General features: G+C 41.7%; 1 protein-coding gene across 1 annotated transcript in view; it reads right to left on the bottom strand.

Annotated features, from left to right (window-relative positions):
* The window catches only part of VOPP1 (VOPP1 WW domain binding protein), a 62,518-nt gene that overhangs the window by 7,640 nt on the left and 28,876 nt on the right, over positions 1 to 26,002 (bottom strand). Inside the window, exon 2 of the mRNA XM_058809479.1 lies at positions 10,431 to 10,489. Coding sequence (XP_058665462.1) covers positions 10,431 to 10,489 — 59 coding nt within the window. The remainder of the gene's footprint in view (positions 1 to 10,430; positions 10,490 to 26,002) is intronic.

A 26,002-nucleotide genomic window follows, 5' to 3' on the forward strand; every position in this document is an offset into this window, starting at 1 on the left:
TGTGGAAAAAAACCACAAATCCTGACAACATTCATCCCAATTACAAGACAATTAACTTACTTACAAAAGCCATATTTATTAGCCTGCAAAAGTCAACAACAAAATCAGCTTATTAATGGAGTAACATGCAAGCTTAAGTATAATCAGTCTTTGATGTACTATCTCTCACTGCCTGACTGCAAATCACAGCAGAACTAAGACCCTAGTTCATTAAAAAAACATAATTAAGCACATGCACATATATTTATTGAATGGCATGCATTTTCTTTAAATTGAACCCATACTCTGGCTTTGCTTTACAAGGAAGGACCAGTGTGCCTAATGCCAGTTGAAGCAGAATGACCCTTACTAACAATCAGAACTGGACTGAACCCATCTCCAGAAGGCTTTTCTAAAGTCAATTTCCCTTTTTCACAGATCAGAGATGATCCCAAGAACTGCATTTCCCTGGGGCAATGTTCATTTCATTGATCTAAAGTTAACCGATGACACAGGAGAAGACATAATTAGTTGCTTTGCTAATCTGCAACTTCACCAAGAATACAATCTCTCTTTCAAAAACTGTGTGCAATGGGATTTATTATTTAGAAGGTACATCTTTTCATTCATAATTCAGTGGAATAAAAGGACTGTATGTGCATGTCCAACATGTTGAACTGCTGGCACACCAAGGAAGGGCTGTGTCACAGATCAAAGTTACACACTGTGTCAGGTCACAGGGACGTGGTTTTTCTCTGGGTTCACACTTAAATCATGGCACTGAACTTCCTTCCTTTAAGGACAAGCAAAGCATAGTTTCTCATAAAGGAATATGGTATGACCCAAACCTTACAAACTCTTTACTTGCATGTGTTCTGTGGATAATAGCTGCTCAATGATACGGTCCAATAGCTCTTCTCCAATATACCTGCATCTACACAGCTGAACAATTCCCTTCCTAGTAGAGCTGCTGCAGCAAAGAGCTGCATTCCCTACCACCACCACATCTTGGAATGGAAGCTGTAATATTCTTAGGTTTTTTCTCTACATGTTTTGCATCATATGGGCCAAAACCTGATTTAGCATTTAAGATGTTTGATTAGTAATGTATTTTGGAAGAGTGAAGAAACCATAAATTGTCAATCCACATGTAGTGGCAGAAACCTTACTGCAGACACAAAGACGGAGGATGAGTGGGTGAAATAAAACCACAGCTCCACATCAACAACCAAATACAGTGAACTGCATCATCTCTAACCTCATCTTGTTCTGAAGACAAGCCTGACATGAATTCCAAAAAAAGGTTGCATACCAGTCAAAGTTTAAATGATTGCTGCACATATCTGTAAATTCTATGATACAAATTGGGACTCACTGAAACACAAGAAGCACTGGCAGTTTTGGAGCGGGGGGCAAGAAAACTGAAGGGAGTCAGGGAATGGTGTAAATGAAAATACAGCAGTGGAGCAAAGCTAAGAACACAAAGGAAACATTTTGGGGGTTGGTAGTGGCATTAGATGAAGCTAAGGAAGTGCCAGATGTGGCCCTAATATTGGCACAGGCAAAAGACCAGAAGGATTCTTCATAAGGGCTGCAAGGGATGAACTGCTGAGGCTGGGTCATCTCCAGGCAGATTCAATGCTGAGCCCTGAAGTCAGAAGGTTTAGGTCTGCTCCTACAGAAAAGATGACAGCAGACATCTGAAGTGTGCACACACATTTACTTGTTCTAGGACATAGGAAGTTTTAAAAATAAAATTATCTAATCTGCTTGCAACTCAGCTGCCAGGAACAGAGAAAAAGCAAATAAGGCTTGAGACAAAAAGAAAAAGCAGGCAATCACCACAAAGTGACTATCAGAAACAATTCTGATGAAGCTCTGAGTCATGGCTGTGCTATCTATGAGGAGTGATGTCACTGAGGTACACTGCCACAAGACTTAGACCTGACAGACAGAAAATGGGGAAGATAACTGAAGGTGCACCATGTAATTGAGAAAGAGTTCTTTTTCTACCAAGTTTACTGAAACTTTTATTCATTTCAGACATTTCATAAGTGCATTGCCATCTTCCCACAAGAAGCAGACTTCAAAGCAAATCCATTGCCTGCACTGCTGTCTAAGGAAGGACACAGACTATTGGCTGCAGACATGGGGAAAACCATCACACAATGGAGGGGTTATCCCAAGGAATCTGTTTTGCTACAGGAGCCCACAGAACATGGAAATAGAAACAGAGAGTCCAACTCTGCACTCAGGAGTCACACCTAAGCAACTATTTCTGAGTCCCAAAGTGTTTTAGTCTCTCTCCAGAAAGATGCTGCAACAAAAGGCCACATCCTTCCATAGCATTGACTCAAGTGCTTGAGGAGCAGTAAGACAGGCAAGGTCTTTGGCTTGTAGGGAACATCTGCATTCCAGCCTTGGTCTTAGGGTCATTTGTGTCTCCTTGGCCTAATTTTCAGCAGAGACCTGCAGTTACAGGTTCTCAGCACCCAAAAGCATTTATCTTCTTATAAATAGCAAAGGCAATCTCTCAGCATATGCAATAACAGTGCCTTGTCAAACAGAGGTCTGATATGTATGAATAGATAAGTTTATTATAAAAAATACAGCTGCTTCATAGATTAATAGAGCTGTGACCTCAGTGCATATCTGTACTTAAGAGCAAAATCACTGCTACTGGTACTAAAGAGAGCACTAGAGAGGATAACTAGAGAGATAATTACCCAGGTACTTGGTAAATCACACAGCCCTTATGTAAGAAAACGTAAGCCAAAAACAAAGGAGAAGGGCTGTCAGGTGATTTTTTTCTACAGAGTAGAAACAACTGAAACAGAACAGTATTTGCTCAGATTAGAGTCCTGTCTGCTTTGACACAACTAAAATCTCCTAAAAGACAAGATACTTGGCTCCTGTCCTTCACACAAACATGAAAAACAAGAGTAGGCAACAGCTGAAAAAGAGCTCATCTCTCAATTACTCTTTAGGTGAAGAGCCTATAAATACCATCTCTGTGCAAAAACTCAGCAGAATAAGTAAATCCTCCCCCACTTCTGATGGCAAGAGAAGTATTTGCTCAGGTGCTCCTATCAAACCAATCCTTCTCATAATCTTCTGCTACCCAAAGGTTTACCATAACCCCAGCCTCTCTTTCCAGATCCCAAGAAGAAAGCTACCCTGCTTTCTCTCAAAGGAACTCTCTTTGTTGTCTGTAAAGTACCACTACATGGCTTTCTGGCCAGCACATGCCCATCTAGAAATTTTCTCCCCTTGTGGCACAACCTAGCAAGAATTGCAATGGCTTGGGCTTTGGCAATATATGGAGCCTTAAAGAGCCATTTTTCAACAGAGGCTGCAGGCTTTTCTTTCACAGAACAAAGCAGAGAAACAGCATTGCTTAAGGCTCTGACAAAGTAAGCCACAGATAATGTGTATGACAAGTCTGAATTTTCTGGAGGTGGAATTGTAAATTTCTTTATCCTAGCTAACCATCAGGCCCTTTATAAAATAGATTAGTTCTACGTATCTTAAGCTGCTCCCAGTGGGCAGGCAGTCCTACTGCATCTCATCCCTGCTTTGGGAAAACATAAGTCTGCTGGCAGGGGGCGATGGGTATCCAGGAATTTGCTGTCTGCCTCAATTTAAAATACTCAAGCATAGTAAACCTTTTTTTCTTGCACCAAGCCACTGCATGATCAAATGCAGAGAAGGACTGGGTGGTAATGGCCAGCTGTTAAGTGCCATCAAGTCTTTCAAAACTTTAATTTGGGGTCTCCCTACTCAGAAAGGATTAGAACTTCAAGATCACTTAGGCATCAGATGCACTCTGACACTGTCCACTGAAGCTCAAACCAGGTACAACCTTTCCCACTGACAGGAAGCCAGAAGAAACCGATTCTCAGTCTCTCATTAGGGTTCTTGCCTGGGACATGGAAGAATTAAGACCTGATGAGTATTTCAAGTCAAACATCTTCCATAGGAAAAAGTGAGGCTCACTCACACTAAGTCACAGCTGTGGTTATCACACCCTCTGGAAATGAGAAGGGGATGGGTTCTCTGCTCCACCTCAGCCAGGGGAAGGTCTGGTCTCAGAGGAGTACCCCACTAGAAGGAGTATCCCTCTTTTCTTCTTTCCTCACCTTCTCAGAATTAGCTGCCTATACCTGGTCAGCCTCCAACTCCAAAATCATCCTTTAAATCTGAAATTAGGTCCATCACCTGTCTGATGGCTTGTGAAGGTTGATATACTAAACCCCTCTCCAGGACCTGCTCCTAGCAAGTTGAGCTGGGTGTTAATTTGGCAGCCTAATTCACCCCAGATTGCTTTAGATAATTGATCCACTGAAGGAAATTCCAGTTTGTGGCAAGGGACCTACCTGCTGGGTAACTCTTATTTGGAGCAAGGAGTAAGCCCCTTCAAGGGCACTGACTTTTGAAGCTTTGACTTTTTGCATCACTATTGTTTAAGGCTGCAGAGGACTGAGCACTGGCAGTGGGATCCTGTTGCCTTTTCTACAGGTGGTCTGGTGATTACTGCTGTCTTTGTTGTCAACACAAACCATGTCCTTACATTCTTGCAATGAACCACATCTGCAATCAGGCCCCTCCTGGGGCTGCTCACTGCAAAAGTGAGCCCTGGAGGGAATCCAGGTCCCTGTGTCTGTACAGTGCCAGCTATTCAAGGCGCCTGCAAGCATGCAAAACTATTACATTGCCTCCCCTCTCCCTCCTCCCTGGTGGCTTCAAAGCAAATGGAAGGATAAATCAGCAGCTATATTACCTCCCTAAGCATACACCTGCTGACACTTCATGCAGCTGTAATTGCAGTGGAAAGCTAAGTGCACCATCAGAAAGCCAACTTAATTAACAGCAGTAAACACAACAGAATGTGGAGCACAGACAATATGCTACTATTGTCTGTGCTCCACATTCATGCAACACTCCCAGTGGATTGGGGTGGTTTTCCAGCCTCTTGGACATACATTGATGGAAGAAGTGCCCTCTGAGCTATCTGAGCAACAGCAAGAGAAAAACACTTTTTAATGTTTTCACCTGGGACATTTTGCAGGTTCTTGATAATGCACAGAATTATTATGGACTGATCACAAAGAATAAAAGGACTCACATTCAAAACCAGCCAGATGAGTATGGCTGTGTGACAAATACAACAAAACTTAACAACAGCAAAGTAAGAGAAGCATGTGAAAATGCACAACAAAATTACTTCAAAATCCCTGAAAAACCACAAATTTAATATATTCCTCATTCTTCTCTACAATAAGAAAAAAAAATTACTCTTCCCATGCAGGGTAGGAACATGTCTTAAACATGAAGAATAATACCTAACATTCATTTAGGTGTCTGTTAGTGTTATTATACTAATTCTAAATGAAAAATTAAACAGATTTCATCAACACAAATGTGTACATGTGCAGTTGTCTGCTGTATGCAGTAAACTGGTTTTTATGGCCAAAATACACTGCCCTAAAAACATAGCACTTTCACCTGCTTTCAACATTAATTCAGGTCCTGCTTTGGATAAGAAATAGAAGGTAATAAGAGATACCTGTCCTTTCTGTTCTGTTCTTCAGAATTACCAACAGCAATGGTTAACACTTCCTTCCAGAGAAAATGTTCATGTTTCTTTCCGGAGGTCTTTCACCTAGTAGCATACCTTTGAGAAGTGAAGAACTACCTAAGACAAGGAACGCAGGGCAGAACTCAGATGCAAAAACTCAGTATTTAGGAGGTAGATGATGATACAGGCTACCAAGGAGGCATTTAGAAATCTTCACATACACAAGTAGGTGTGATGTTAGAAAAGCCAAATCTCACCTACACCTATTAGTTGGAAGGGACACCAAGTGCAGCAAGAAGAGCTTCCACTGCTACACTGGCAGTGGAAGCCATCTGTGGATAAACCAGAGAGTGGGAGATGTCATTTACCCCAGCTTCAGCATGGCTTCCACACTGTCTCCCTCAACATTCTCATAACCAAGTGCACACCTTACAGCCTGGACACGAAGGCAGCTAAATGTGTTTAAAAAAAACCCAAAAAACAAACAAACAGAAACACCATGGTGAGGCTCAGAGGGCAGGGGATAATGGGTGCCCCTCCCTGTGGGTGAGTCCTTCACTGACCCAGTGGCACCAGCCATGGCATATCTATTGCTGCGGACACATGCCTACTGCTCACACTCAAAAACATTCCTGCTGTTTTATAAATATGCCATGCAGCCTGGCAAGGAGAGGATTAGAAACATGCATCTGGAATTTATCACCTCATTAAAAGCCCCAGTATGATGGTAGCTAACAACTGAAGGAAAAATAAACAGAAAAGACCTACGGGACTGACCAGTCATACTAGGAAATACACTTGACTCTGCAGTGAGGGAGACATCCACAATCATTCCAATCAAACTACTACTCATCAGCAAAACATAAGGCAGCCTTCCCTCTCCTATTCATGCCCAACTTAGAAATGGAAAAACAACTGGAGTATCTTAAGTGCTGCTGGCATCTGCCTACAGGGAAGGTGGTTTTGCACTCTAATGCATTCTCTCTGTTACTATTCACATCATTGCCATGGAAGAAAAGTACCTTGACTGTTTCTTCTGCCAATCATCAGCACATCTGAGATAAGGCTGAGCTGGCTTACTTAAGTGAGAGTGGGATGAGGATGCTTGTAGAGCATCAGTTGAGTCTCTTGAGACAGCTTTAAATTCTGAATCATTTTCTGTGCATCCACACAAGGAGACGTATGATCTAATTCTTTAAGCAAACTCAGGAACAACTTGGCTCCCTGCTTTTCCAAAGGATAAGAATTAGACTCCAATGACTAATTCCTTTCTCTGCTTTATATTTGCTTACTTATTTTTCTAAGTCATATTAAAAAAAACATTTTGCTGAAGTAGTAGAAAAGTATCTAACTGACAACAGTCTCTGGTGACTCAGGTAACAAGGACATGGAGAAATGGTTGGATGGGTTAAGGAAATAAGTTAAGAGCAGTCTTTGAAATTGTCTGTATTAAGGACAGAAGACCAGCATATGTCTCTCAAATTCTTGGTAAACTTTCCATGTTCACTTCTGGTCTGAAATACGCTGTACCTTACTCCCATAGGAGAGGGAAAAGATTTTGGAAAATTATCAACTTCTCAGTCTAGCCTTAAGAAATGGAATTACATTTGGAAGAAACATGCTTGAATTAAACTAAAGCTTATTGATGATATATGAAGGATGGAATAACTATTTTTATTGGAAAAAAATTATTTTTAAAAAATACTAATACCATTAAATAATTGGACAGAAAGATGTATCATTAGTTCTGGAACTGTGATCTTCAACCTTTGCCCTAGCTGTTAAGAGGGAAAGCATAAAAGACAAGTTTTAAGAAAGTTTTGAACAATATCGCTAAAAGATTTTTCTTTTTAAAATTATTATGCTGGAAGGCAGATTGAATAAAAAAACCACTGCAAAAAATTAAGCTCCAAAAGAGGAACTGTCATATTACTGCAAGTTTTAGCCACCCAAATCTAGCTGAATTTCCAGAACACTTCTTTTGGCACACTGTTCCTCTGGCTTAGCAGACACATTCTTATCTGTCTTTGGATGGCTGAAGTAGAGCTTTTACAGGAAAGATTAACTCAGCTATCTTGCCTTTAAACTTCTGAGAAAAGCAAACCACCAAGTTATATGACAGTCCACCAGACTTCTATTGCTCTGGGTAATTAAAAGAGAGGCAAGCACCTTCCAGGAGGATGTGCCTACCCAGAAGTGATAAGGCTGTAGATAGGCCAGTTCAGGGATACCTCAGTCCCAGCATGCCACACTGCATTTGTGAAAAGACACAGCACTTGGCATTTCTGAGCTGACATGCCAACCTTTTCATTATAATACCAACTGTCTCTGTTGGAGATGTGACATAGTGCCAGCATGGGACTGAAATCACAGGAAAATCATTAAAAAGGATTGCATTGCTGGCTTTCGTAAGTCTCCAAAGATAGTCTCGAGACGAAAGGAGAGACTACATATATTAACTGGGGAGAAAAAAGTCTGTTCACAAAATCAGTGATAGAAACAAGTGGAATCTATGGCAACCTCCTTTAAATATAAATCTAAATATATCTGCTTGGTATGGACTGTTGCTACAGAAATGGTAAGATAAAATAAAACCCGTTTCACTAGAGCACATCCCAGATCTAGATTCGCACAGAGGAGGCACTCTCAGGACAAAGTTATGCATGATGCCTTTAGATAATTTAAATGTAACCATATGCTGATGGAGACGATGCTATTCATGCCTCCTCCCCCACAATATGCAGAATACTCCCTTCCTCCCATTTCACCGGTGTTTGCCAAAAACTATACCAAGCTGATTCAACACTGACTTGAATGTGCTAAAATGAACAACTTTCTGTGGGATTAGCAAATTGAATTAATTCAGTGAAGGGTCAAACAAGTGCTGAAGCAATGGGACTTCGCCCTAAGATATTGAGATTGGAATTGTGCCTCTGCTCCACCACAGAGGTGTGAAAAGACAGCACAGGTAGGAAGCAGCTGGGGACCCTGAACAACAGAAACTGACATTGCAGAAGTTACAAAGTAGAACAGCCCAGGCACCGCAGATGTGCACGACCTTCCTACTGCTTTGATGCATCCCCCCTTTAACCCTGCTGGGCTGTGCACTCAAATACCCTCTCCCTGTTCCTTCACTTGTCACACATAGTATCTGTGCTCTGAGCTTTATCATCCCCAAATCCTTATCGTCTTTCCCTAGTGTTTCTTCTTGCCCATTTAAACTCATAATCACAACAACAACATTAGCATTAACAGGACACTCATCACCCCTGGGACAATTGCTGAGCACACACATCCTGCCCCTTTCCCCTTCCTTTTTCCATTGACTTCCACTATTCAGGAGAGTGCCAACCATGACACTTCCATGCCATGGCTTGGATAACACGGTGCTGTAGTAACTACCACAAAACACACGATGACAAGTGACAGTCTTATGATTGACTTGACAGTGTCAATATAGAACAGGATTTTTTTTTTTTAGCCCTTTTTTTTTGGAGGAATCTGTATGTACACAAAGGGTCTGAACCCAATCTCTGGATACCCAATCTCCAAGTAGCCACCCCTTTGTATTGCCCAGGGAGACAAACACTATCTGTAAAATCACATGGGCAGAAACCTAAGCAAAACACCAAAGTGATGATGAATAACACACTTCTGAATGTCAAGGTACAGTGGGATTTTTGTAATTTTGTGACATCTTCTTCAAGGCTTCTTTCCCACATTGCAGAAAAGCAAACAAAATGTAGGGGGAACCAAAGTCCCATTGTTATTAGCATGCAAAGAAAATGAATTTATTTAAATTCCCCCATCTGTTTTGGCCAACCATTTATGAGTAATTCTCCACATTTCAGTCACCTGAAAAAAGGACAGTTCTAGGCACAAACACTTCCTAAGCAGTTAATATCCAGGATCACAGATGATTAAATCACGGTGTTTCATTCTTTCTGTGGACTTTCTTTTGCAACTGGCTTCCTGGCTGCTTTTTGTCTCTTCCATTTCGCTCCTGCTTCTGGCAGATGAAGTGGATGTGGAAAAGAAAAGGGAGGGAAGTTCTTGGGTAGCATAAGCATTACAATAATTTCCAATCCTTCAGCAAGAAAGAGCTTGCTCAGGGAATAGATAACCTAATGCTTTTCCACCCTGCTTTTTTTTTTTTTTTCTAACTTATGTTTACAGTTGTTTGCAATTATAAAGTTATACAACCAGGTAGAAAGTTTACTAAAGTTTACTACATTTATCTCCTTTCTGCCCCCAAACCCACACTGAATGTACCTCCCATCCACATATTTCCTCCACTTTTTTTGCCATTGCTGTGGGCAATATGAAACAGAAAACTGCAATTAGAGAGATCCTCAGTCACATACCTACAGGTCACTGACATTTGGTTCATACCCAAGTGAATGCCACTCATCAAAAGGACAGTTATGCCATGGATAACAAATGATCTCAACTCCCTAAATTAAACAACAGTACTAGCACAGGGACAAAGTTACTTTCAAAGCATTCAAGGTATTCTGTCTGATTACCTGTCCTTGTTCAAAACAAAGGGAGAACTGTCTTCACATTGGTCTACTTATGTTTCCTTTCAGTGCTCTGAAATAAGAGCTGTTCAAGCACTTGAGTTTTGTTTTCAGTTGGAAAGGTCATCTGGGGTGTGTGGCAAAATGAATCTGTACACTTTTTTCAATAAGGAAAAAGGGAGAGAGATGGGTTTACAGGGAAGGAGGGAAATGAAAGTTTACTGCATCTTCATTTTTGAATTTGCGAAAGTCTCAGATGAGTTATAGAAAAAGTATAATTAGTAAAAGAGCAACAGTCTAAGAGACTACAGAATCTAATTCTCTTTTGCAAAAGAAAAGCAATGACTACTTACATATAATATGTAGGATATAATCCTTCAAAGTACCAGCAATGCTTTTTGGCCTCTGTACACTGCAAAGAAAGAAAAATATGGTATTAATATTTACATAGGATGATTAATAGCTATAAATACAAGCTTAGAGTATTTATAAACACTGTGACTCTGAGCAGTTAGGAGAGGTTTATATTCCCAAAGATTTCCCAATCCAGATACGCACAGCAAGCGGGAAGTCAGTTCACGTAAATGGCAGCGTGTCCTGCCAGGATTCAGATGCCTCACACAGGGCTTTGTCTGTGGGGCCCCACCAGCTTCCCACAGCTCCCAAACAAGTCAGTACATTTGGCACAGACCCAGGATCCAGCTGCATGCGTTCCCTGGCAGAGCTGCTGCCTTAAAACCACGGACAACTTTAGAGTCCATGGCGGTCATAGCCCCTTATGTGACATCCAAGGCACAAGAAATGTGATGATACCACACGTATGACTGCACAGTAAATTCAAGTTACAGGGAATTATTCATCTTTCGGGATGTGTGTGGCATGCAGAGCCAGGCTCAGGAAGGAGCAGAATGGAGAACTATCTACCCCATCTCCTCTTCCTAGAGCTTGGAAATGCCTCAAGTGTTCATTAAAGTAGTGGGGAAAGGAAACTGCTTTCTGCAGCTCAGGGGTATTGTTCTCTTTTGCAGACTGCCGTGTATCCCTGTGAAAGGCCTGGACAGGCATTTCCTCAGCACGTGTGTGCCAGAGACGTGAGAAGCGCTCATCCTTACGGGCACTGCCCGAGCACAGGCGGCAGCTCAGAACAATAGCGGCCCCAGTAAAGAAAACCAGATGTCAAGCTCCAACTCTACACAATGCACCAAATATTTCTGTGTATCCCACTGACATCACTAGCACAAAATGCCATCTTCACTGCAGACACGGCTCCAGCAACTCCCCTGCAAGCTGGATCATCCCATCAGTCATGGGCAGGGCATTGGGGGACACCCACTGCAGAGCTGTGAGGAATATCTGGGGTTTTAGCCACAATTCCCTCTGCTGCTCACACCTGACACCTGACCACAGAGAGCCATTGGCACACTGCCAGCATTTGGATCATTCTTCATGTTCACTTGGCAGCTCACCTTTAAATAATAGCTCGTTTAAGTTTATTAGCCTTCCCAAATCCCAGAATACTAAATGAATCCAGTTAAGACAAAGACAAAGTGGTTTTAGATCCTTGAGTCTCACTCTTCATGAATAAAAAAAGGCTGCAAACTCTTTAATGAGTGTCTGATGAGCTAAATCACAGACAGATCAATTACAGCCTGTGAAGACAAACTGCTATGGATTAAATTGTGAAGAGTGGTACAGGAGGTTGGGGGAGGAGGAGGAGGAGAAGATGCTTTTGAAGCATGTGTTGAGGCCTTTTTCCAGTAACACAACAGGCTCACACCAGTCTTCGAGAAGCACAAGCTTTAGCTTATGCTGGAAGGACCAGTCCTCTTTCCCTGGGATAAACAGCAGAAACCTTGTTCCCCTCTCAAACTGATGCCACGGCCCAGGCAGTATATTCAGGAGGACTCTTTAGCTTCTACTGAGGCAAGTGGTGTTCAAAGATCCATCTCTGCATTCACTCTATTCCCTCTTTGTCCTCCTTCAATGTTTCCAACTTTTTAATCCTTCCTTCCAAATATTTTCACCACCTAGCTGTTTCCTCTGACTCCAAAATTAGAAATATGTCAAGTTTTTCTCCATAACACCATGCAAACCTACATGCATCGAAAAACCCAGTAGGCATGCTGCCAAATTCACTGAAAAATACTTTGGCTCTTCACCTTTGATGGCTGTAGATCAGCAGACATTGGCTAAAATCCAGTGTCTGCAGGTCACCCCCCTGTGAAGCCTCATTTCAGAGTACAGCTTGGGGTGGCGCAGCCATTAAATGTGTTTCCTTCCTGCTTCTCGGCCAGTATGAGTCACCATTTACCTCAACAGCCTGGAAGCCTTTTGTCAGTCTCAAACATTTTAATTGATGCTTTCCCAGAAATGTTTCTGAGCACGTGGAGCCTGCACACCCTTTTGTAAGTGTAAAGCAGACATTTATATTCAGCACTCTCCCCCCATATTTTAATTTCCTTTACAAGTTCTAAAATTAATTGGGAAGATTCCACCTTCCAACACCTCCCTAACTGTAGGATTTCTGTTTTTGCCTCTAAATAATTCTCTTTTTAGACAGCCAATATGCTTACTGCTGTCACAAGAAAGGCTCCAGCCTGGGAAAGTTCCTTCCATCTTACAGGGCTTAGATACCTGCTCTAAACATCCTTTGGTGTCCAGATTTAGTTTTAAATTGGCCCTGGAAGAGCAGGCACCAATCCCAGTCCTGCTTTTTTTTTAATATCCCAGTGCTATGAATACTGCATGGCAGTTCTTCAGCTCTCCTACAAGGGAATCGGGCAAGAAAATCCAGTGGACCTCAAATGTGAGCAGCAGAGCCAAATGTGATGCACATGACATGTCAGACAGATTTACACGCACAAGGGCAAAGCGCCGAGCTCCCTGCTCCGCTAAACTCCCACCCATCTCCATGGCAACTCCACTCCAGGAAAGCCTGACACAAAGCAGGCGGCTACTAACCACCCTCTCCCCTGCTGGTTAGCAGACTTTGCAGAATTGCTGCTGAGAGCAAGTGGAGAATGTCACAGCTGCTGAGGATTTGAGTGCCTTTAGCACTCGGGCCCAGAGAGATGAACGGGGGTCAGTGTACAGATTAGCTTTTCCCACCCCACATCATCCTCTGAAGAAGGCTATGATAATCTGCCGCTTGCCAAGGCCCAAATTATTCTTCTGAGTGGTATTGGCCTCAAGAGCTAAGCTGGTGGAGAGCCACACAAGAGTAAGAGGAGACATGTGCCATCAGCATCAGGCTCTCATGTCCTTGTAGCTGCTGGAGACTATTAAATCCTCAAGAAGGCACAGCTGGCAGGAACTCGCTGCAGCCCACAAACCAGAGACAAAGGGAGGATCAGTCATATTGCTGCCATACAATAGGACCTCACACATCAGGAGGGCTGCCCACTCTGCCAGCTCCCATATGAAGACAGGCTGTATCTCAGGCTTTCTAACAAGCATTCATTCATGTATTTAAAAAGCCATTTACCCATTCACTAGTAGCCAAAACAGCGTGTCTATGGTTTTGTAACTAAGATTAGGTACAGCCCTACTGATACTTCCAGCTTTGCAAGGGAAAGGACTACTGCACATTTCTCTTATAAAATTTTCCCTTCTATGCCCTTTAAGGATTTGGCACAGCTATAAAATATAAATATGAGAGTACATTCATTTTTAAAACAAATTATACAGGTCTAATTAGGTGTGCATATGTAATCTTTAGAGAATTAATGGTATGTGAATTAGCCAGATGCTTGAATACATTCCTTAAGTTTGCAAAGAAAAGGAGAGAAAGAAAAAACACAAGACTTGTTTTTTTGTTTGTCTGATTTTAAATAAATCAGCATCTGTCTTGTAGCCTGTTTTCTCTGCAGGACTGTTGCAATGTGAATTGCAAGCTGTCCTTTTCTGTGGCCTCTAAATTATTTCAGATTTCCTTTTAAAAAGGACACCTGCTTCCTGCCACAGACTGATATTGCAAATGTTACGGCTGCTAGTAAGAACAATAGGAGTTACTAAAACATTATCCAAAGACTGATTTTGATCACACCATAAAATACAGAACACAAAATACATATGTATGCACATGGTGTGGGGGATGCTAGAGCAGGCAGCCTGCTCACTGAATGTCAGGTGGTACTCCACTAATAGGATTTGCAGAAATACTATCTCTAGCAGGAATACCCTTCTCATTGCACATCATTATCTCTCAGCCCACAGGACAACAAAAAGAAAATAGATCTGATCAATTAATTACTCTTTGTAATCAAGGGATTCACAGCCTGGGCCTTCAGTGGAGGTTTGGAAATTAGTAAAAAAAAGTAAAAGCAAATAAAGCCCCATGTGCACATTCCAGCAAGAATACAGTACAATCCAGCACGAGTACAGTCCATTTCTGTTATGGGTACCAATGGAAAAAGCAGCCTGCTACGGACAGCCATGCCTGTGGAGGGCAGATGGAGGGTGATTGCTATCTGTATGCTGAAGGGACATGCAGAGAGAACTGGTGACATCTGCTCAAAGCCAGATTCTGTAGGCGGCTGTTATCTGCCACAAGGCCAATGAAAACCTATTGGTTACCAGCAACTGAGGGTGAGCCTTTCTCTTCCATTATGTGTTACCCTTACAAGGATCCAAGGTAGATTCAGAAGAACAAAACCAGGTATTTAACAGTGACCTGGTATTCTGGGGTGACCTGCTTAGTGGCTGTAACCTGCCACTGAGCTGGGTACATGTTATACCTTATTAGGGTTCAAAATGATCCACCCACATGCCAGTCCTGTGGCTGCAGCCTCTGAGGCTCTGCTCGGATTAATACACAGATGAACAGGAAGAAAGAGCTAGAAGTATCTTTGACAAGTATAATGCTAGAAGTATCTTATTGTTTCTGAGCATCACACAATCTTATTCCAACAGCCAGAACTCTGTCTTCCATACTGCTGGATCAAACTAAAATCTGAGAAAATTGGAAGGACAACACCTTTCTCACCATAGGCCCTCACAGCATCTGAGAAACAGCTATCTATTCCTGCTGCCTCTCTTACAGAAGGCCACTTGCAAAATTCAGCTCTTCCCTGGTTTTATTGGTGACTGCATGCAGCAAATACTTGATGAAGCCCAGACAAAATGAAGATAAAGTCCACGGTGCAACTCCAGACTAAATAAGCAGTTTCAGAAGGCATATTATTGGCTACGAATCACAATGTTTTATGGGATCTGACCTTTAAAACTGCATCAGTTTTCAGAACACTATCCCTTTCAGTGCCTAGACAAGAGCTGGAAGCATTATGAGATATAAGCTGGGCTGTATCAGAAGAAACTTGTGTGCTGAAAGTTTGAAAGACTGTTTGTGCAGACACAAGAACACGAGGCATCCTGTTCTTCTATTGCCAAGAAAAGGGCTATCCAAAAAAACTATCCATTAAAGTACGAGACAGCATATCCTGAATCTGGAAAGTGCAGCCTAAGGGTGAAAATAGTTTGCTAGAGAAAACACATTTTGTTTTAGCCTTGCTTGAATCCATCAAAATTCATCCCTACTTCTTCCCTGGTGATGCTAACAGCTGAGGGTGAAAGTTGCCCATCTGCAAAACTATTCCAAGACACTGAGCTAGCAAGCCATGCTACCAGTGATTTCAACATATACCCTTGTTGTGAAAGACAGGAGCAAATTTTACTAAAACTCAGGATTATGTTAAGGTATTCTCATTTAATGAAGTAATGAGAACACATCAGGAAGCTCTTGTATAAAAGGATGCCAATCCTTTATCAAGCTTACCCTCCCATTTAACAGTAAACAGAACAAATACAATTTCAGCTATACATCTCTTTCACCAACGCCAAAATTACAAAGTCATATAACTCACAGTATAAATAATATTTTCATATATTTCATAAGGAAATTAAATGGCTTTGGTTAAAACAACTGCTTTTAGTTAGACTTTTTGTCTGTTCTCTAAGAAAGAAGAGAATATTTCTGATAATAGAATTCATAAAAGAAACAACTTTTCCACCTTGAAATAATCAGTGTGTGTTTTGCAACAGCAAAAAATTTCAGCACAAGCACCTAATTCTTACTACTTCTTGTGCTGTTCAGAGCACACGTAATAATTATCATATTTTTATTTAGAATTAATGTGAGTTTAGCATTAGATAGCTTCCCATCACAAAGCATTATTTTACATTTAGATCTATTAACCTTTCCCAGAGAGGAAATACAAATATCCCTTGTGTTCCATTCTACCATTTCATTTCAGGAACCTGACTCATTTATTTGTTTAATTTTCTTTTGTTTTTTTTTTTTTTTTTGGCCATTATGCAGCAAATTGCAGATGCGCTTCAGTCCCAGAACAATACAATTTCAGTTGAATATAATTCCTCCATCCATATACAAGGGAAAAAGGAAGACATAACAGGCAGAGCAAGGCACCCATGTTTATATTTCTCAGAGCGCACGCAGGGAGGGCGCGGGGCGGGCGCTCAGCACCGCGGACAGCGCCCTCCCTCCCGCAGTGCCCCGGCGCTGCTGTGCCCTCCGCAGCCCGGCCGGGCAACGATCGCCTCAATAATCACCTGTACCAACCTCACCCACACACACCGCCTCTCACAGCTCTCAGCTCCGTTCTCACCTACACCTGCTAGCAGCAGCCACACCTACCAATTATCTCTTGGCACGTGGGAGCACTTCTATGAGAAATTAATAAGCACAACTACCATAGAATCACGGAACATCGCAGCTTGGAAGGGCCCCATGAAAATCATTCAGTCCAGGTCCCTGTTCCTCACAGGAATATCTGACATTACACCATATGGCTGAGAGCATCATGCAGATGCTCCTTGAACTCTGACAGGCTTGGTGCCACAACCACTTCCCTGGATAGGCTGTTCCAGCAATCTTCTCAGCGAGGAACCTTTTCCTAACGTCCAGTCTGAACTTCTGCCAATGCAACTTCATTCTATCCCCTCACATCTTACTGCTGGTCACCAGAGAGAGATTAGTACCTCCCATTCAGTACCCCTCTTGAGGAAGTTCCAGACTTCCATGAGATCACCCCTCAGCCTTCTTTTCTCCACACTCCACCAAACCAGTGATCCCAGCTGCTTCTCATTACGTCTTGCCCTCAAGGTCTTTCACCACCTCAGGCACCTCTTCTTGATGCTCTCCAATAATTTTATGTTCTTCTAATATTGTGGCACCCAGAACTGCACACAGGACTCCAGGTGGAGCCACCACACCTTTCAATGCAGTGTACAGCTGGATATTGGACCAGCCAGCAATGCTGTGCTTGATGCATCCAGGACACAGCTGGCTCTTTTGGCTTCCAGGGCATACTGCTGCTGACTCATATCCAACTTCACATCTCAGACCAAACCACCATCAGATTGCCTTGGATGGAACAGCTGTACTCAGTCTTTTTCAGACTGTTTGGAAAGCATAGTTATGACAGTTGTCATAGTTGTGTGAAATAGCCAGCTGAGTTCTACATCAGAATATCAAAATACATCAGATGCTTACAAAAGTGCAAAGAGAGCCTCAATATCAGAGAAGTTTAGGACTTGCTTTACCTTCTTCCTTTCATTTCTACACTCATGAATGCAGCAATAATTGCACAAACATAAAAGGTGGGAAGTGGGAGCATTTAAACCTTCCTGGTGGAACTGACCTTGCACTGAAAGTTCTAATGTTAGATCTGCAAGGAAGCGTGAGCCATTCCACATACTGAACATTTTCACCCAAGGAAAGCAAAACAGACTCAGCATTCCACTGGAGTCTCTGCAGCTTCCAGGGGGTACTGGCAGACTTTTTTGTTCTAACTGCAAGTAAACAGATATAACATTTTCCCAACTCCACTTGCAGAGGTTGATCCATTCCAAATGGTACTGGACAGGTTCCATAGCTCCAAAATTGAATTTAGCTTCTGCAATTATTCTTTTTCCTTTTATACATGCATGAGAAATAAAACCAAGGGTACTATTATTTGCATTCTTTAACTACAGAACAAGTCACATCATAAAACAACCCACAAAGTAGGGTGCATGGGAGGAAGGGATCATTTGTCAGGAACTGAAAGGAAGACCATGCCAAGAGTGAGGACATCACTATTTCCACCCTCAGTCTCTTTAAAAATTATACAAACATAAATTAATTTTTTCATGTAAAATGATTTGGTGATACAATGTTTTTACTTTTATGCCTCTAATGAGCACCATGAACACAGAAACCAAGCCAGCTTTCCTTTGCCTAAGAACTGGAAGCTTGGTTCATCTCCAGCCTCAACACTGAATGGGCACTTCCTGCTGGAGGGAACTGATGCTATTTAGGGCACTACTAAGAGAAAAGTCTAGTTTTAGGTTTCCCCAGTTTTTATCTAAAACGATGCCAGTCCATGCTGAACTGGCAAATTTGCCTGTTTCCTACATGCATTTCGTTCTCACACTTTACCACCCCAAGAATGAAAACAGCTCTTAAATTACCTAGTACTTAAATCCTCAGGGGGTGTCTTTCATCTACCAAACTAATACAATAAAAGCAAAGAAAGACTGAGCAAAAGAAGATGAATTCAGACTCAATTTTCTTAGTCATCTGCAGTGCAGACAAGATCGAGGCACTTAAAAGCACTGCACTACAGATGCTGGTTAGCTAAGTTATGACAGCCCTTCAAAGGATGCAGGAAAATGGATTTCTTGGATGGTCCCTAGGACATAGGACAGCTGCTTTGGGAGTTCCCAGGCTCTGTTCTCTTGATGTTATGCAGCTCCCACGTGCTCATTTGTGTCACAGAGAGAGACAGCATGAGCTGAGAGGACAGAGTGCACCTGCATAATCACGGCAACTCTTGCTCCCCACCCTAATACCCTTATTTTTCATTCTTGATATTTAATCCAGGGATGCACACCTTCCTCAGATCCTTCTTATGAGGAGTTATTGGAAAACAAAACTTTTTTTTTTATTCAACTAAGACTCTTTTCTTTTCAGTTTTTTGAGGTATTTATTCCAAAACTGCAAATACTGGATCAAGAAATGCTTTGTGCTTAGAAGTCCTGAAAACATCTGTAACACTGAAGACATCAAATCCCCAGCCTCAAAAAAAAAAAAAAAAAAGATGCAGAGTCCATGAGCAATCACACACCCAGTGGTGCAGAGAACAAAAGAAATCAATAATAATGAAATATTATCTAAGTACTGTTCCCATAACCTGGAAGGTAAGAAATGCCAAGGCAAGTTCTCACCTTGAAGAGGTTATTGTAGAACCTCATAATGTTTAGTTTTGGATTGTTTTTAGGAGCATCTGTTAATTTTAAATCAGATTACACACGTCATGTGTATATTAAATTAGTAAGCATTTGAACACAGTGAAGATTAAAGAGGTTACCTTGGAAACATTCTGATATTTGAAAAGCAGTTTCTAAAAAACCCTGGCAAGTGAGAATCCAGGTACTTCTTTAAGAAGAAGCATCTACTTGAATGCTTTGTTGGGGGAAGCTTCATACTGGGGCAACTCCCACCAGCTTAACAGTGAAGTCAATTATTACCTACACACTTACAATAACAGCCATCATTACTGCGTCCTTCACGTCCTCACAAGGCCACTCAGTCTCTCAAGGGGAAAGCAATGATGTATAATTGATTGTACAGGTCCAATCTGGTTAAATGACCATACTGGGACTGGAGAAACAGTTCTAAAGGAAACTTTAGTTCATTTGTTCCAGCTACATTAGACTAACCACCTTGCAGTAAATGCTGATACTCAGATAGCAACACAGCAAAGGCAGGCATGGTCTGGTCTGCAAGGCTGGCTCACCAAACAGGGCTGTCATACAATCATCTCCCTGTCACACTGGGAGGAGTTTATGGGCTTGGGTTCATCCAGGCTAATAATCACATTTTTCTATTCTTGCACACAGTCCCTTAAAGTTCCTACTGATCAGCAGCAAACACATCTGTCTCATGGCAAAACCCTCCTCACAGGAAGAAACAGCAGAAGAGTTAACTCAATGTAATTTGTACTTGTTTAACAAGTCAATTCAAGCTTTTTGGGAGATGCTGACTTGTGGCTTTTAGGCAGACACTCACCAGGTAGACTGAAACATCAATGCCTTTTAATTTAAAATAAGAACCTAAATGGACTCCTATTCAGACAGTCCAATATACACTACCATAGCATATGATTACTAAACTCCAGTGAGATAAATCTAGCAGCTGTACCCCAGAACTACTTATTTGAGCAGGAAGAAACACTAAGCATTTGTCCTTGAACTATTTCCTGTTAAAGGACTAAAATAGCAAATAAAGAGATAATCCTTTCAGGCAAGTAACAATGACTACTGATGGTAAAGCATTCTTTCAAATGAAGTAACTTCCTACATAAGACCTCAATATTTGCTTTTCTTTTATTAGGAGCCTGAATGTACCTAAACAAAAATCTACAATGTCCCAGACTGTCCAATCTCAACATAAACCACTAAGAATGTGGCAAAGCTCTTCATTTAAACCAAAAGTACACAAGCTTCGGCATTCTTCTAAATGGATCATTTCCTTGTTTTGAGTTTTCACCTGAGTTTTATCAGACTCAAAATAGCTTCCTGGAAGAAGAAAAAAAAATATATATATTCTTAAGATGACTATTTAGAAAGATATACTGGATATACATAACCAGACAAATTTGCACAACCTCTTTGGTTAGGTATAGAAGCCACAACTTGGCTCTCCCTTCCTTTCACCCCTCAAGCCACTCCCTGCACAACCTGATGAAGGACATGCAGGATGTGGGTAGCTTGTTGCACGCCTCCTCTCACTGGTAATCAGAGCATGCCCCTCGTTCAAACATCTGTCCATACACACGGGTTTTTCTGGGACACCATCAGGCTTGCAGCTTCCATTAATAACAGTTAAAATGCAAATGCCCTAGTTAGCACTGCTGGACCTCTTGCTACCACCCTTGTGGTCTGTGGTTCGTGTGATGCTTTTCTTTTTTCCAGCTTGCAGATGATAGATCATATTTGTGTGTTGGGAAGTTACTTGAAAATACATAAAAAAATTTGGGATGCTGCAGTGAACTCTGCTCTTTCCTTTGACACAGACAACACAGACATCAAAAATCTTCTTACTAAGGTTATTTCCTCCCAAGAAATATCTGAGGTTACCTCAGGGATGTTCTGCAACTGAGAAGTGCAAGAGTAAGATGAGACATAAATGAAACATTCGCTCTTCTTTAACACATGGCCTGCACTCCAAAAAAGCTCAAGATCCTTGCCTGGAGGTATTGCTATGGATGGATAATAGCATGAGATATGGCCATAAATGTTTAATTTATAAACCTAGCAGCTAGAAAATTATTCAACTAGACTGAAAGTGCTGAGGATTTTAATAGTGCCTGCCCACACTAAGAGATGGAAATAGCACCAAGAGCTCAGAGATGAGCACAGACACACTTGCATATTTTGGTTAGTGTTGATAATGTTGCATAAACTGAACTTTCGGAGAAAATTTAATCCCTGTGCATGTAGTGGGCAATTCCAGAGATTTCAAGGGCATTGCTTCTGCTTTCACAGGATATGGCTTGGCTTGCTGCCCTTCTCTTCACAGGCCTGCCAGCTGCTTTTCCAAGTGCTGGGTTCATCTCAGTGGGGAAACAGCACTGCAGTACAAAGGCATTAATGCTCCCACATTTCTCCAGGGCAATTCTGCTCAGGCAAAGGAGCCCTTATACTGTAGCTACAAATGCAAGCTCGTGGATGAGAGAGAGAAAGAAAGAATGGAGCAGCAGGGCAGAGAAGCAAGGAAGACAATGACGTGCCCACGAAAACCAGAAAAATATGAAGTGGAATAAAACCTAGGGCTAACTGGAATAAATGGCACTGACTGAGCCACAGCCAAGCCTTCTTCCCAGCATGTTTCCCAATAGGCTTCAGAGGACAGAAACCAACAGGGTGGTAGCCAAAGAAATCACAGAGGTAGTCCCTGAATTACTGGCTGCTATATAGGAATGACAGCATCTTGCAAAGGTACTGACGAAGGGACAGCTCCACTGGCTTTGTCATTTTTATACTACAGACAGATACCTGTCTCCTCCATGCAAGGAAGCAGTTCCAATTTTTCACCTACAACCAAGTTTTGTGCCTTAAGCCCTTTCCAACACAAAAGCATGACACCATGAATTAGCTACAGCTCCCCATGCAAGCCCAGGGCAGAAATCTTTTTATGATCTTCCCACAGTGCAAGGCAAAAAAAAATAAATCTGTTTTTGTGTAGTGTGCTTAGTCTCTAATTTGGGAAAGGAAAAGCCTAGCACCTCACCGTTGAGAGGTTGCTTGCCTTTGGCTCATGCTTGCCATTGGTTTTTTTTCAATGAGAAGATGAAAACTTCTAATAGCTTAGATGCAAGGGTGCTAACCCATGTCAATAAAGCCACTTTCATCTAAAACAGCAGAAATTTTCACCAGTTTAGAGACTCCCAAAATCAGACACCAGATACTGAATAAAGGCTTAGGCTAAATATGTCAATAGGGCTCCATATACAAAGAAGACTTCTCTTACTATTCACAGTGGACCCATGCAGGGGAAACAGGTTTAGCTCTCCCCTAAAATTTTAAATTACTGAATATGAGCAGCACACCATCACCTTTATTAATTTCCACTCAAATCCAGAAATATACCAACCCATATTCAACACTTTCAAAGGAATGCCTAGGATCCGCATAGTGGTATGCAGTTTTCTAAAATGATGTCCAGCCCAATGAAAAGATCTCTGGCCATGAGTTAGGTCACATAACCAGAGCAAAGAACTGCACCACCTCTCTCTTCAGTTAAAGGGAAAAAATATATTCTTGCTAAATTGCTTTTCAAATAAAGAAAAAATGCACTCATGCCTGGTTCCTACAGTTGCTCTAAGGAGCATTTTCTTGAACTTTTAGAAAGGCTAAGGCTCTGTCTTGTCATTTCTGACACATGATCATGAGACTTATGGGAAGAAATTCAAGCCACTGGACTCTTAAAGGATACTTAAGAAATCCTGTTTAACAATCATCCTCTAAAGCTTTCCTAGCTTGACTTCAGGGCCTCATCCAAGACCACCAAATGGAGTGGCTTTTAGGGACTGAGGCTTATATCTCTGACTAGGAGCACAAAACATAAATAAAATGGAAAATTGCTGGCAGCAATCTTTTCTAAAGCCTAAGACAGATGCTATTAGTAGCAGGACTTTTAAAGCAGGGAGCTGACTGTGGAAAGTGCCAATTACCTCACCAGGCACTAAGGTGCCACTAAAGTCCTCAGAAATTCATACCAGCAACCCCACTAAGGGGCCCACAGAACACTGAGAAAACTGCTAGGCAACCCTTGGTACTATTTGTTTTATGGATACTTTTGTTAAGCACTGCCCTTTTTTTAATTAAAAACAAAAAATCAGCCTCTTGGGGGATCTATTTTCCTTTCCTCTTCTGACTTCAGCACAAACACACTAGAAAAATTAGAGCCACAGTACAAATAAAAATAGCTGAAGAACTTGCAGCTGTTGTTAATTTCCAAAGTATTCAACATTGCCTGTTTAATGATGGAACAATATGCTCCAGTTTCAGTCCTGGCACAAGGTTATCTGAGCAGCAGGCAGATATTTTAGCTGATGTGAATGCCAAAGGCAAGTCAACGACTACAGCAAGTAGAGAAATGGAAGGAGGACCCAATGTAAACCACTGGATGTCCACACCAAACATTTTCTCCAGCTTCTTGTTTCTCATTTAATGCTATTAGTTGACTCCCCAGATGGATAGACCAGGCTTGCAGACTTACTAGCATGCTTAGCAGGAAAAAAATGTGCCTAATAAAAATTCATGAAGTGGAGAACATTTTTACAGCTGAAGAGCTGATTTTTCTATTTTAAGTATAGGGTGTTTCTGGTGTGAAATGATTTACACAGGGAAGCTTTGCTCACTTATCTCCCTGAATAAACCAACTTGTGTATGGTCTGGATGAGTGGATTTCCCGAATTTCATACAGAACAAAGCAATAAAGCACTTGGTATTTGTAGAAGAAAAGAAATTAAACAAAACATACCTCTTAAGCTTGGCAAGGAGAATCTAAATACTAAAACCACTGAAGTCAGATGCAGCAGAAATGCTTTCTTAGTTACACCTCTTGAAGCTCTGCCTTCAGTTGCTAAGCATCTTCTCATGCATACCCACTCACAAATCAGGCTGAGCAGAGTTAGCAAAGAGACAATGCCTATAAATTCACACACAACAGCAATGAAGCGCAAAAGAAAAATTAAGACTTTATGTACAGGATTAACATTCAAAGGCTCAGAAGTGACAAGGAAATTGGGAAACAGCTGATTATTTCTGGAAATACAGAGCTTCCATCTTGTTGGGCTTCATTTGCCTCATTCCCATGCAAAAAGGCACAGTTAGAGGTCACAAAGCCAGAGCATTTAGGAGTTAATATCTAGTGGAAAAAAAGAAATTATTCCCCTCTTGTTAAGGGCTCACTGACAGAGAAAAATTTAAAACGTGGTAAGTTACAGTTTTAAAAGAGGGGGAAAATAGAAATTTTAAGTAAGTCAAAGCTTGTAACATTGCCAAGAGCCCTCTATTATGCTCAGATATGGTTTTAATTCACTCAAGGGAGGGAATAAAAAGGCTCAAACAATTCACCCTTGGCCCAACAATTGCAAAAGCAAAGGCTCAATCCAACACTCAACAGAGCAGAGACTTGGGTTCAGGTAGTTCTATATAAATAAACTGCCCAGCAAATGTGAAGGAAGTGGGGAAGAAAATGGCCTGGTTGGGTTGAAAAGCAGACATAAACAATAGTTTCACACATAGCCCCATGCCTTCCTGCAGGTAAAGAATGGGAGTAGCTTAAATCCCATTTAAAAAGGCAATTGACAGTGCTGATGTGGCAAAGACATCATTGCTGAGCACTGTGGTGGTTTGCAGGGGTCCCAGGATGAGGGAAGATATGAGAATCTGACTCCATGTTTTAGAAGGCTGATTTATTATTTTATTATATATATTATATTAAAACTATACTAAAAGAATAGAAGAAAGGATTTCATCAGAAGGCTAGCAAGGAAAGAAGTGGAATCAAAACAAAAGCTTGTGACTCTCAGAGAGTCTGAGACAGCTAGACTGTGATTGGCCATTAATTAGAAACAACCAACATGGACCAATCACACATCCACCTGTTGCATTCCACAGCAGCAGACAATCACTGTTTACATTTTGTTCCTGAGGCTTCTCAGGAGAAAAAACCCAACAAAAGGATTTTTCATAAAACATGCCTGTGACAGAGCAGCTGAAGGCAGGCTGAGCAGGCACCCAGGGCCAGCAGCACTGTGCTCCCACCCTCAGCCCAGGGTGCAGAGGAGCAAGCAGCTGGACTTGGTGCAGTCTTCTGCAAAGGGACAAAGCAATGGTGAGAGCTATGGAGAACCTGTTGGAGAGAGCTTGGTGTCCAGCTGTTCCCCAAGCTTCTGAGCTCTCCCTGACTTCATCCTGCACGTAGAAAGTGTCCTTCCTGCTCCCCTCCTCCTGCTGTTTAACAGAGCAAAGCCACACCCCTGCGGTGCCCACAGAGACAGCAGTGACACGGCTGAACTCGTTATTCATGTTTGATACTTGCTCTGGCTGTCCACAGCTCAGTCCCTGCACGTATGGCTGCTCCCGTGACAGATGATATTTGCACACAATAGGTCACATCACAGGACAGTAAATGCATCAAGGCATACAGGCACCTATTCAGCCAGGTACAGACCTGCCAGGATATAGTCCCAAGCCATAAAAAACAGAGCCTTCATTGTTTGAAGCAGGAGTGGCTGCTACTCAGAGGTCCCTGACAGGGATCATTCACTGTATATTCTCTGAGAAGGTATCAGCTTCCTAACATATTTCATTTTCTCTATAAAGAAAGAAACTAGATCACAGAAGTGATTTT

This window comes from Ammospiza caudacuta, chromosome 1 (assembly GCF_027887145.1).
Source record: "Ammospiza caudacuta isolate bAmmCau1 chromosome 1, bAmmCau1.pri, whole genome shotgun sequence".
Taxonomy (NCBI): Eukaryota; Metazoa; Chordata; class Aves; order Passeriformes; family Passerellidae; genus Ammospiza; species Ammospiza caudacuta.